Here is a 13,067-nt window from a genome sequence, read left to right on the forward strand (position 1 = left end):
TATATATGTCCAAGGATGTGAAAATCACCACCCTTCGATGGCTGGTGTTCTTGTCATTTCAGGTTTTGGCATTTCAGGTTAACTAATGATTGTGAGTCTTTTTCTCCTCTCTGGCAATGATGTTTCTGTAATTGATTATTATTTTTATAATGGTTATTTTGAATTTCCAGTCATACTTCACATGTGATCCTATTAAATTTCCTATTACTAGGTTTTGAATATCAGAAGATATTCAATATAAATATCTTTAATTTTCAATTTGCCTGCTACTTCTCTGAATGGAGTCAAATTGAATACCCTGGCACCTAAATTTTGTTACCTATTTTCCAGGTACTATTTATTAATTCCCTGTTAACTGGTGTTAGTATTTAGGGATTTTGTAACGGCCGGGAGGCTATTCTGATTAAAATCGACTCTTAAATCTCTGTTATTATATAGGTGTAATGCATCAAGTAAAACACTTAGCAGAATCCGAGTCTTTGTTGACAAGTCCACCAAAGGCATGTACGAATGGGTCAGGATCCTTGGGGTCCACAACGTCTGTCAATAGTGGAACAGCCACAGCTGCCACTAATGCCTCGGCTGACTTGGGATCCCCCAGCTTGCAGCACAGCAGAGATGATTCCTTAGATCTGAGCCCTCAAGGGTAAGTCAGAGTTTTGTGGTGATTTTTGTGCCCTTTGTGTTTAACTTTGCCTGAGGCTCACACAGGGAATAAAATGGTAAAATAAAATATTAGCAAAAGTGTACATTTACTATTTTCCCATCTGTATTTTGTTAGCTGTTTAATGAGAATGGGGAGAAAACTGGACATTTATTGGAAACCTGCTGTTCTGAGCCATGTTTAGGGGCCATAAAAGATACATGGTATTTCTATTGACATACAAGGGAATCAAGGCTCAGAGAAGTTAAATGACTTGCAGTGTGTCACACTTATTTTTACAGATGCAGGATTTGAGCTCTCATTTCTGATTCCATAATCTTGTGATTATTTACCATTTTTCAGATACAAACCAACTTCAAGACATCCAGATACAGATATAGTGAAAAATGTTAAAAATTAGAATTTTTAGAATCTTAAGAGAAAAACCTGATTTCCCATTTAATTGGCAAATGGGAATTTACTTTGCCGTTAATAAAGAAAAACCAGAATTCTTAAAGACGGTTCTCTACTTCCACCTCTATCTATTTATAATCCTTTTGTTGTACTGTGCTACAGAGAACATTACCAAACCCTCTTACTGGTTTTCATTTCGTTGTGTTGAAACAAGTCATACTCTAAATGTTTTTACTTCTGATACTAGAAACTTAGTATTGCTCTATGAATGGTGCATGATGAAACAAATTTAGTTCTGAAATTCAGAATGAATGTACTCAATGTAATACTCCTTTTACAACTTTAAAGGCAAAGTGGATCTTGGTAAGACATAATAGTTAAGTGGGGTCCAAAACATTTTAATCTTGTGAATGACAATGTAGTATTGTCCTATGTAGCTTGCCAGCTCAGGATTCTAGCTGCTTTTGGTGCCACCTGGTGGCAGTTATCCGCTTTAGCTTTAATACGAATTTTGGCAATTCTAAGACTTAGGGCAACAGACTGGGCCTTCTCATGCAGTTGCTGTTAATTTAGGAAGCTGCTGAGTTTAGGTGGTACCCATGTCATAGGCACAGTCCAAGGAAATTGGGCCTTGACAATACCGGGAACTCTCCACCTTCCCTGTACAAGTTGGATTTGTGTGCTATTTTCCCCCCCCGCCTTGCCTGCCTCTCTACTTCCTCCCCTAACTGCGGTTTTACTATTGAGCATAGGGCCTGAGATACCGTATGTGTTTGGTGAAATGTGAGGCAGCATATTTTTGGGCCACTTCAGGTTAAGGACTTAGACTTAATTCTAGGTTCTAACAGTTATAAGGAAAGAACCTTTATTTTAAAATACTTAAGAGAATTTTAAGTGGTTCCATTCCATTCTAATATAGTTTCAAATGATAAGTTCATACAAACTTGTAAAGGAATTGTTCAGTCACATTTGAGTTTATTCTTTGAATGTTCACTTGTCCTGATTATCAAGCGTACTTGAATACATTATTGTTTTCAATAAACATATCAGGTACTAGGAGATTAAAAATTTTTTTTTTCAATTTCTTTTTCCTTGTTTGGGTCACGGACCAACTACATTTTTTTCATCTTTTCCATCTTACATAGTTTTGTTATTCTGAGAATCTGTTTTTGTCTCTAGTGTTCTTAACAATAGTGAAACTAACACAGAAAGGCTTTGTATGTTTTATTTTATAAATTCTAATTCAAGATGGGTTATTTAAACTCTCACTAGCTAAATTTGTTCATAGGTAATTTTGGGTTTTAAAAAAATTTATCACTAAATTGTAAGTATGCTGATTTAGGATGGCACTGCCATTGCATATCATGAAATTACTTTGGGTAGTATTGGAAAGTATTTTGATAATAATACTAACTCTCTATACCATGTACATTTTACTTGTCATTTAAGCTAGTGAAGAAATATGGTATGTAGATATAGAATAATCTTTTTCTAATTTGTGATCACACAGTTCTTTTTAATGTTGGTTCTTTATGTTGTATAATTTGTTTTATGCACTTTATGTACTACATTTTATAATAGTTTAACACAGGGTTAATCAGATACTCTGATTTTACTTTCAATAGTTCAGTATAGCGAAACAGCCATTTTCTGAATTAGTCGTTTTCTCTGTACACATCTAGAACCATGACAGGTGCACAGTAGACATTAATCACTAAATGAAAAATACCATGTTACAGCAATATTTTATAACTCATTGTTTCTGCTATTTTAGCTTGATTTTCAATGAGTGATGATAATCATGGTAATTGCTAAACTTATCCATATTTTCCCATGTGATAGTCGGTTAAGTGATGTTCTAAAGAGAAAACGACTGCCAAAACGAGGGCCAAGAAGGCCAAAGTATTCACCTCCAAGAGATGATGACAAAGTAGACAATCAAGGTAATTCTTCTGATGGAACTGGGGGAGGTAAATGGAAAGATGAAAGCAGGTAAAAGTATGTACTTCATTAAAACTGCTGATGCCTTTGAAGTACTCCTGAGTTTCCTCAATACCCAGGGTTCCCAGTTCTTTCAGCTAATTAATCTATTGAGAATGCGAATCTTAAAATTCATTTGGTTTTCATCAATTATGCTAAAATGAATTTAACTGTCATTCTCTCTTCATAGCTAAAAGCCCCACCACTACTCAGTCACCTAAATCTTCTTTCCTGGCAAGCTTGAATCCCAAAACATGGGGAAGGCTGAGTGCGCAGTCCAATAGCAACAACATTGAACCGGCACGAACCGCAGGAGTCAGTGGTCTTGCCAGGGCTGCCTCCAAGGACACCATCTCCAATAACAGGCAAAGCGGGGCATTTCTGTATTACTTACTTTCTCAGATTAGAAAAACTTGACTTTGTTTCAGTAAGCACATTTTTCTTATGGAGGTGAGACGTGAACGCAGAGCTTTATGCTTGAAGTGGCATTGCTCAAGGTTGGAGTAGATTGTCAGTTCTTAAACTCTGTGTTCAGCTTTATCCTAATTAAGTTCCAGTCTTAAACTTTAAAATTCCTTTTGGCTTCGTTAGCTGGGAATTGTGTATATTCAAAACCAAACAAGTTAATGTTCACCATGGGACGTGTACCTTAGTGTTGTTCTAAACGAGAGAAAGCTGGTATCTTGTCTGTCTGCCTACCCACTCACCCTACTCACTCTCAGTGATACCCCTCCTCTATCTTTATAACTGAACCCAAAGATCTTAAAGTAGAGCCTTGCGTTTTTTAAGAAGCATAGCTAAAGCGTTTCATACCAGTTTATGGCTTTTAAACATAATTTCTCCAAAATCCTTAAATTGTTTTTATAGGCTCTGGATGTAGCATATTAGTAAGGGTTACTTTGTTTTCAAATTAGATCTTTTTAAAATGCCATTGGGAAAACAAGCTCTTTTTGGTTGGTTGATTGGTTTGGTTGTTGTTGGTTTTTCCGAATTTAAGTTAAAAATAATTAAGCAAATGTATTTCTGAAGCCATCAGAATATATAATTTAAATAGCTGGCTTTCAGTTGTAGGGGTCCTGCACCTAACAGGTGCATGTTTCTGGTCTGTGATTCTTTACTTCAGCTCTTCTGGGAGCACAAGTAAAGGATAATAATTGCTTTCAGGTGGACTGGTAGGAAACTGTTACACTGTAGAGCTCCAAGAAGTTAGACTTGATGTTTTACTGTTCATGTAGTGAATGACCTGAAATGATTTTAAGTAGCTGTATGTGACTCTAGGTGCATCTTAGTCCATTTTCAAAATGAAACTTAATTTGATTGATGTGGAAACTGAATTTATTATAAAAAGCATAGGCCAGAAAGGGTTTTTAATATATCAGCTATTGCCTTTGTTTAGAGCTTAAAATTTAAATCCTTTCTAGGTACATTGAGGCTTTACTATCTCCTTTTTCCTCCTTTCAGAGAAAAAATTAAAGGTTGGATTAAGGAGCAGGCACATAAATTCGTCGAGCGTTATTTCAGTTCTGAGAACATGGACGGAAGCAACCCTGCGCTGAATGTCCTTCAGAGACTTTGTGCTGCAACTGAACAACTCAACCTCCAGGTACTGTGTCCCATGCAGCTTGCTGGTTCTTTCCAGTTTCTTCTGGAATCTCTTGCTGTTCCTTTCCTTGGTGACTCTCTGGCTTTCCATGGACTTACCTATCATAGGTCAGCTTTTTAGCCAGACAGGTACCTTAGGCATCAACATTTCAACGGTCCCTTGACTTGGATACTCCATCATTTATCACTAAATGAACCTATGACTCTCATCTTTGACTTGGTTCCCTTCACATCCTGTTTTTCTTGACAAAGAGAGACATCAGAAATGTCCCTCAGCACATCTCCTCTTTAACTACAGCTACTAGAGTTGGTAGGGACCCTCCTTAATCCCTCTCCTCCTGGGGTCTTGGGGAGGTAGAAGTTTGTTAAACCTTCTGTATGTATTTCATTTGATTCCTAGTCTTTCTGTATTTTTTATGTACATTGAGTGATTTGAGTAACACATGGTTTTGAAGAAATTGTCCATTCCACTCAGATTTTAAATGTATTAATATATAGCCATACCTGATACTCTTGTATATCTTTTCATTTTGGTATTACAGCTCTTTTGTCTTTTTTTTAAATTCATTTGTCAGTTATAAAATTTTTCTTTTTTATGTTAGTATGGACTTTGGTTTTCTGTCATGAAATATTAACATTTTGTGAGAGAAAGGGGGAGAGAGTGTATGTATGTGTAGGTAAGATCACAATTTCTAAGAAACTGTCAAGAATATATCACCCCTTCCTCCTGCTGCTGCCCCCACCCCCACCCCACAGCCTACCTGCCTTCTATTCTTAAAAGATGTTGGAAATGTATTCATTTCCTTTCGGGGAACTGGGATTGTAGAGTTAGTAAGGACTGTTTAAATCAATATAGAAATACTGTTCCTAACTCTTTCAGGTGGATGGTGGAGCTGAGTGCCTTGTAGAAATCCGTAGCATAGTCTCAGAGTCAGATGTTTCATCATTTGAAATCCAGCATAGTGGATTTGTGAAGCAGCTGTTGCTTTATTTGACATCTAAAAGTGAAAAGGATGCTGTGAGCAGAGAGATCAGATTAAAGAGATTCCTTCATGTATTTTTTTCTTCTCCAGTAAGTTATCCAATGTTTGCATATCTTACTATAAGAATCATTGCTTGCTAATGTGTGTATTTTCATCCCAGTAGTAATTTCCTGTAGGTGTGAAGATAGCAAGCTAGAAACTTCACCTTAGCAGTAAACAAATTGGATTCCTTCATCTTTTCTGTATCAAGTAAACAGTAAAACAACAACATGGTGATTTAATGAAGCAAATGCCACAGTTTCTATAGTCTGTTATCTTGGGTCTTTGTGTTTTCCTTATGACAAGCCATTAATAGAGTCTCTTGTGAATGTGTCTTATACTCAGTATGCTTTTGTACATAGTGTAGTTTGCAATACATTTCTTAAGGGAAATATGGGTGACATAATGTAGCTAATGACATAAGGTAGAGTAGACATAACATTTCCATTTTGTATATAAAACATAGCGCTAACAATTCCATTTAAGAGAACTCAGTCACCATTTACAATGTGGATTACAGGAGCAGAATCCCAGAATGGCTCCCCTTCCTTTGCCCTTAGTAGGTGAGGGCAAGAAAGTAACTAACTAGTTTTGGACATACTGACTCAACACCATCATACTCGTTTCCAGCTGTTCAAGAGATAGCATCCCTTCGGAAGCTTCTCTCTGGATCATCAGTGTAATTAGAGATTCATAAGATGGGCAGCAGTATTGGCCATAGTTTTATACCATGCTTAAGATAAAGTATAGGCCTGTAATCCCTTATTTGAAATTCCTTAGGACTGAATGGGTTTTTAAGAGTTCTACAATACAGTATACGCACCACATATGACCTGATATCCCCAGCGGATTCTAAATAGCACTCCATACACATGAAATGTTTTTGCAGCAAAATATATGAATATTCCTACTAAATATAGGTAAATAAATACTGCAAATAGCCTTATGTCTATCTGAGTCAAATTTTGCCACCAAATGATTTGTGTGTTTGTTTATGAATATGGGATTGTGGGCCTGTAAAAAAAAAATGTCTTTATTGAAGTAATTTATTTGGAAAACTTGTTCCAAGAAATCCATCGAAAAGAGAAAAGAAAATAGATGAACAATTCTCTTGTAAAACTGCCTATTAAATTGTCTTGTTGAAGAGTGATCCATTTTTAAGAGGCCTTGCTTAACCTGTTGGTTTATTAATAACTTTAGCTTCCTGGAGAAGAGCCCATTGGAAGAGTGGAACCAGTGGGTAATGCACCTTTGTTGGCGTTAGTTCACAAGATGAACAACTGCCTCAGCCAAATGGAACAATTTCCAGTCAAAGTGCATGACTTCCCCAGTGGAAATGGGACAGGAGGCAGGTAAGGATCATTGCCTGGGTATGCCCTTGCCATTGGACTTGGTGCTTGCTTTTGTGGAGAGTGGAAAGAGGTCTGGAAACACTGTCATGTGCCTGAAGAACATTCCAGCTGTAATGAGTGAAGAAATTGAATACTCTAAAAAGTGAATAATATACTTTGTATCTTTTTAATCATCATGTGTCTTAAACATGATGTTTTGGAAATAAACCATTGACTCTGTTGGCAAGTTCTAATAGGCTTAGTTTTCCTTAAATTGACAAACTTAATATATAAAGCGTTTCTTCAAAATCTTTGCATTCTGCGAAATAAGGTGATTTCATATGTGATGTAAGTGGTTATAACACTTTGTATTTTGATGGGTTTTAAGAAACATTTATTTTGGAGTTTTACTGTTCAATAAAACTTTGTTTTTTCCCCATAATGTAGTTCTAAAAACATTTAAAATTTTGATTGGATTAAAAATAAAGCATTATTGGCTAGATAAAGCAATTGGTATGGACTAGGATTTTTTCTGCTTTTAAATTTAATGTAGAGTGTGGTATTCAGTTTTGATCATTATACTGTCCTGGAAGTTTTTCCGAAATAAGGGGACATTTTCAGTTGTGCTTGAGAGAACAATGAAGTTTTTTCACTTTCATTGAAATTTGTATAAAGTACGTGTTTACATTTGTTGTATATATCAGTATAATGGAATATTCTTTACTATTTCCCTATTTCCCAGTGGAACCTTACAGATTAACTGTGTTTTGAGCTTGTTTTTATCTTACTCTCCAGCCCTTCTCAGAAATGAGCAGTTAAATATTACTAGATTTAGACTGGTGTAGCTGTTAAACTGCTTCATTCAAAAGAATATAGTAAAGTAAAATCTTAAGGTTGATTTTTAAAGTAGATTTGTAGCTGAAATCTTATTAAAGCAAAAAATAAAGTTTTTTTGTTTTTAAAAAGAATTTAGGCAATGGCAAAATATTGTAGAAGTGAGCATGCTCACATAGTTGAGGAATTTTTATTTCAGGGAAATAATTAAATCTCAATGGTGAAGTATCTTTGCTCAGGTGAATTCATGGTGGGAGATTGAATGTTGGTTTATTGTTTTTCTTACGCATGTGTTCACACCCTCTTATTTCCTATTTTAGTAAACTTTTATCCTATTTTAGATAACTTTTACTAAATACCTTGAATTGTTGTCTTTGCCATTTATATCACCAGTAAGTGCATGCTTGCTTTGTGCCTTAAGTGCAGTTTGTATTATGTTGCTTTTTGAATTAATTGTGTTGGTTTTGAAAATAATAGAATAACTTTTTTTTCACAAATTATCTTGAGCTTTTCTCTCAACAGAGGATCACAGGCTTTAAAATTTTTCAACACACATCAGTTAAAATGCCAGTTACAAAGACATCCAGACTGTGCAAATGTGAAGCAGTGGAAGGGAGGACCTGTCAAGATTGATCCTTTAGCTTTGGTACAAGCTATTGAGAGATACCTTGTGGTTAGAGGTACTTTACATATATGAATATCGTGTATTTTTGTGTGCATTTGGGGTGAAATTAGTATTAAGAGCTATATAAATCACTTACCCATTGCCACTTCTGTTAAGACCTAGCATCAGTACCTTGTGTTGACATCATTATATTATTAGTAGCATGTAGAAGTATGTTAAACTTTGTAGGGATTGACTGCTTACTTGGATGGGAATGTAGTAGAAATGACATTTTGTGTTTGACAGTTTTCTTAGATCATCTATCTGCTTCATAGATCAAAGTGTAATTATTTATGTTTTTCTGGGAATATACTGGTTTAGCCAGTATATGCAGGCTTTTCTTTGCCATGTGGAATTGCTAGGAGTTTTAACAGCCTTCTTGGGCCCTTAGGGTATGGAAGAGTGAGAGAAGATGATGAAGACAGTGATGATGATGGCTCTGATGAGGAAATCGACGAGTCTCTGGTAAGATGCTGTTCCTACCATGTTGTAATGGAGGAAGTTCAGGGCCTAAAGCTTAATTGGGTTTTGTTCTCCTTTATTCAGGCTGCTCAGTTCTTAAATTCAGGAAATGTAAGACACAGGCTGCAGTTTTACATCGGAGAACATTTGCTGCCATATAACATGACTGTGTACCAGGCAGTGCGACAGTTCAGTATACAGGCTGAAGATGAAAGGGAGTCCACAGATGATGAGAGCAATCCTCTAGGAAGAGCTGGTATTTGGACGAAGACTCATACAATATGGCAAGTCTGAAAATGATTTTGTTTGGTTTTTCATCAACTTCAATACTGTCCATGTGTTCTGGAATTCATGTTAAGTGCTGGCTCGCATAAGGAGAGGGGACCCTAAACCCTAAGACAAAAATGTCTCCATAACATGATGGTTCCTTTAGGTAACAGGACGTTTTTAATCTCTCAGCCCTTAGAGGCATTTGGGTGCAGCTTCCTGCAGTGTTTGTGAATGTCTGCTACTTAGCTGGAAGGAAGAGAACTGACCTTTTCAGAACCTCCCCTGGAGTTTCAGGTGGCCCCCTCCCAGGATGGCGGTCTTCCTGCATTCTCTTATAGGAAGCAGTGCTGTTGGTAATCTCCAAATCTGTATGTAGGGAGAGAGGATAGACTTCGTAGAGTTCTTCTGGTAATTTTGTGGTGTCTGTGGCTTTCACTTTGGTGTCATCGAATAATTTGCAGTTTTAAAATCTAACTTTGGTTTACATACTCTCCTATCACTTTAGGTACAAACCAGTGAGAGAGGATGAAGAAAGTAGTAAAGATTGTGTTGGTGGTAAAAGAGGAAGAGCCCAAACAGCTCCAACAAAAACTTCTCCTAGAAATGCAAAAAAGCACGATGAGTTATGGCACGGTAAGCTGACATATTCAGGGGAAAACAGACCGCCGCGGGGCAGTACTCTTTACCCTCAAGGTTTTAAAGGAGTGCTTTATATCTAGTAGTAAAGTCTTTCAATATAATTTACAAAAAATGAAATAACCACAGATGATTGCTTTTTATCAAACCCTTCACTTTAGTGTCTGAAAAATGAAAAATTAAGTATCTGCAAAATTAAATTTGGGAAGAAAGTTGGGGAAAATGCTTAGATTCTTTTCCATGAAAAATTCATGTTTTTCATGAAGGCTATAAAACAAGTTTTATTAATAGAAGACATTCATTAAAGAAGAACCTTGTTGTTAGTGAGTTGACCCTCAATTTTTATTGTTTTCATTAATAATAATATAATTTAGCAATTATAGGAGGAATTAAAAGTTTGCCAGGTAATAATGACTACAGAATGTAGTAGTGCCTCCCACCTGACCTGTTTTCCTTTGTAGTATCATTCCAGTATGACCTTGTTCATTTCCTCCTCTCTTTAATGTACTAGTAAAAATGCTTGGCATTAGATCTTACTACGTTGATGGACAGTGACTGTAATGCGGTATGTGGGGGGCACTTGATAATAGGGGGAGTCTATGGTACATTAATGATATTAAAAAAAATGCTTGGCATTAGGCTGCAGCATCATTCCGTACAGAACTGGGAACTACCCCCATCAGGGATTTCCAAACACTGATGTCAGGTGAAGGAATTTTCCCTGGCCCACAGAAGGAAGGGCATTATGGCAATTTTTTTTCCATAAAGCTAAATTTATTCTATTTAAAAGGGTCCTTATTGGGATTTTCTGTTTTTGGTGTTAATTGCCCTTCTATGCAGTAATAGTGCTGTGATTTCTAATTGTTTTTCTTGTTAAAAGTAAATGGTAATAGTATCAATCCCTCACTTAAAAAAAAAAAAAGAAATGCTATTAGGAAAATCTTAAGAGAAAGGAACCACAGATCCTACTTGGAAATGTCAACAGTCTATGCTGCCCTAAGCCTTGGAATATATAATATAATCTCTCTAAATCAGATTTATAAAAATCAGAGTATTTGTCATTTTATATGAGCATTTTAGGCTGGATATAAAAAAATCCAGGAAATTTCTGTAATAGTGAACTTAAATGTTTCGTCTTGATTCTTCTCTAACCATTTTGTTAGCTGTTGTTTTTGTTTTAAAGGAGAAATGCAAATGAGTTAGCTTTTATCCTTTATAATAGTTAATTGGGTAGAGGAGGAAAATTGAAATTTTCATAAGCTTAAATGACTTATGTATAAGATAAAAAGATGTTCAAGCTGTCAGTACTCTACTAACAAGTTACCAAGCATTAAGTCTTAACTTATGGTTACTATTTTAGCTTCGATGATACGACACTTCACTGGCTTTGTCCAAAATTTAACTTTGATCTTTGCTTTCTAGATGGAGTGTGTCCCTCAGTATCAAATCCTTTAGAGGTTTACCTCATACCTACACCACCGGAAAATATAACTTTTGAAGACCCATCATTAGATGTGATTCTTCTTTTAAGAGTTTTGCATGCCATCAGTCGATACTGGTATTACTTGTATGATGTGAGTAATGTTCCCTACTTGTGAGGATTTCCGTATGACATATACTATAGTGTATATCTAGGGATTGATGAATTTCCTGTTTTACTAGAAACAGAAACACTGATTCAGTGAAATCCAGGGACCCGAAGCCCAGTGAAGTACAATGTATTAGTGGGAACCTCTCACCCAGTTTTTTTCCTGACCTACGTTCTTGAATTAGTTTTCTCTGTCAGACTTGTAAAATTTTCTCTATCTGAAAATTTATTAAATGACTATTGAATGTGAATTTAAAAGTTAAAATTTTTAAGGTATATTTAATCAAAAGTTCATTTATCTAAGTTATGATACAAAATAAAATGTTGGGTGAAAGGTGAATGCTGCCTTTGATATTTATGTAATGTAGGGAAGAATGGAGAAATTGGAGTTGGCCTTATGGAAAACATAAGCTGCCACATCAACGGTGAATTTTGTACCAGTGGCCCCATGGGGGTGTTGGGGTGTCCTACTCTACATCACACAGATTATCATTTAGTTTGGGAGGCACCAGTGGGAGCTGCATTTTTATGTTGGAAACCACGGGAAATCTAGGCACTCTGCATATGTATCTGGGAATAAAGGAAGAGATAGTGAATATAAGCTAGATGTTTTACTACATGTAGACTTCTATTTTTTTCCTTTTTTAAAAATACTTTACAGAATGCAGTGTGCAAGGAGATTATTCCAACTGGTGAATTTATTAACAGTAAGTTGACAGCAAAAGCAAATAGGCAGCTTCAAGATCCGTTAGTAATCATGACAGGAAACATCCCAACGTGGCTTACTGAGCTGGGAAAAACCTGGTAAGACAGTTACTTCTGTAGTGCTGGCCTTGGAAGCATGAACATTGTGATAATCTTTATATGTTTTGTTACAATAATCTAGTCTTCAGTGAATCTGTTTAAATGTGTATAGTAATATTGCCATGTTTGATCACAGCTTGCTTAATGGTGTGGCTTTATCATGCAAACAGACTGGGCAAACGGGCTGGTACTGGCTCTACTTGATGGCATATATTATATATGTGAAACAGGGACATACACAAAGATATTTGAGGAGATTAAAATCCTCTGCCTTCATAATCTTGGACTCCAGAAGTGTAGTTGGTTAATTCTCTGAGCCTTTGGAGTCCAGATCTACATTCTCAGAGACTGTAGGAGTGCACCAGTCAATATAATAGTCAGTGTCACATGTGGCTATTCACATTTGCATCGATTAAGACTATGTAAAATTAGCAATGGAATGTTAGGCTTACCTCACTCTCACGTGGCTGCCTGCGCTCTGTGGAATAGACATTGGACATTCGGATCAACACAGGACGTGCTTTTAGCAGCTCTGTGTCAAGAGCTACCAAAATTGTACCTCCAGAGGCAGTAAGGTTTATGCTTCCGGTTACTGCAGGGTTCATTTTTTTGAAATGAGCAGCTGCCTTTTGGCAGGTTTACGTGACTTTTAGAAGTGCCAAAGCTGGCAGGAAAATCATGAACCAGTAAAGCCATTAATTCTGTTATCATGGTATCATGAAGTGTCATGACTGACTTTAAAATTTAGCCTTTGCTAATCATGTTATACTTCCTAAAGGTCTTTGGGTAGATTAAAAATTATCTTGGATGGACTTGG

The 13,067-nt window shown here is 36.2% G+C and overlaps 1 protein-coding gene across 20 annotated transcripts in view; it reads left to right on the forward strand.

The window, feature by feature from the left end:
* Positions 1–13,067, forward strand: part of TRIP12 (thyroid hormone receptor interactor 12) — a 138,253-nt gene that overhangs the window by 102,767 nt on the left and 22,419 nt on the right. For 14 of the 20 annotated variants that reach the window (XM_073218011.1, XM_073218008.1, XM_073218006.1 and 11 more), the window contains 12 exons: positions 439–646; positions 2,900–3,000; positions 3,228–3,402; positions 4,499–4,640; positions 5,520–5,711; positions 6,862–7,013; positions 8,334–8,506; positions 8,882–8,955; positions 9,037–9,236; positions 9,728–9,855; positions 11,281–11,432; positions 12,108–12,250. In XM_073218011.1, the coding sequence (XP_073074112.1) occupies positions 439–646; positions 2,900–3,000; positions 3,228–3,402; positions 4,499–4,640; positions 5,520–5,711; positions 6,862–7,013; positions 8,334–8,506; positions 8,882–8,955; positions 9,037–9,236; positions 9,728–9,855; positions 11,281–11,432; positions 12,108–12,250 (1,840 nt within the window). The remainder of the gene's footprint in view (positions 1–438; positions 647–2,899; positions 3,001–3,227; positions 3,403–4,498; positions 4,641–5,519; positions 5,712–6,861; positions 7,014–8,333; positions 8,507–8,881; positions 8,956–9,036; positions 9,237–9,727; positions 9,856–11,280; positions 11,433–12,107; positions 12,251–13,067) is intronic. The other 6 variants (XM_073218014.1, XM_073218015.1, XM_073218020.1 and 3 more) reach the window with 1 other exon arrangement.

The sequence above is a fragment of the Manis javanica genome, chromosome 12 (genome assembly GCF_040802235.1).
Source record: "Manis javanica isolate MJ-LG chromosome 12, MJ_LKY, whole genome shotgun sequence".
Classification (NCBI taxonomy): domain Eukaryota; kingdom Metazoa; phylum Chordata; class Mammalia; order Pholidota; family Manidae; genus Manis; species Manis javanica.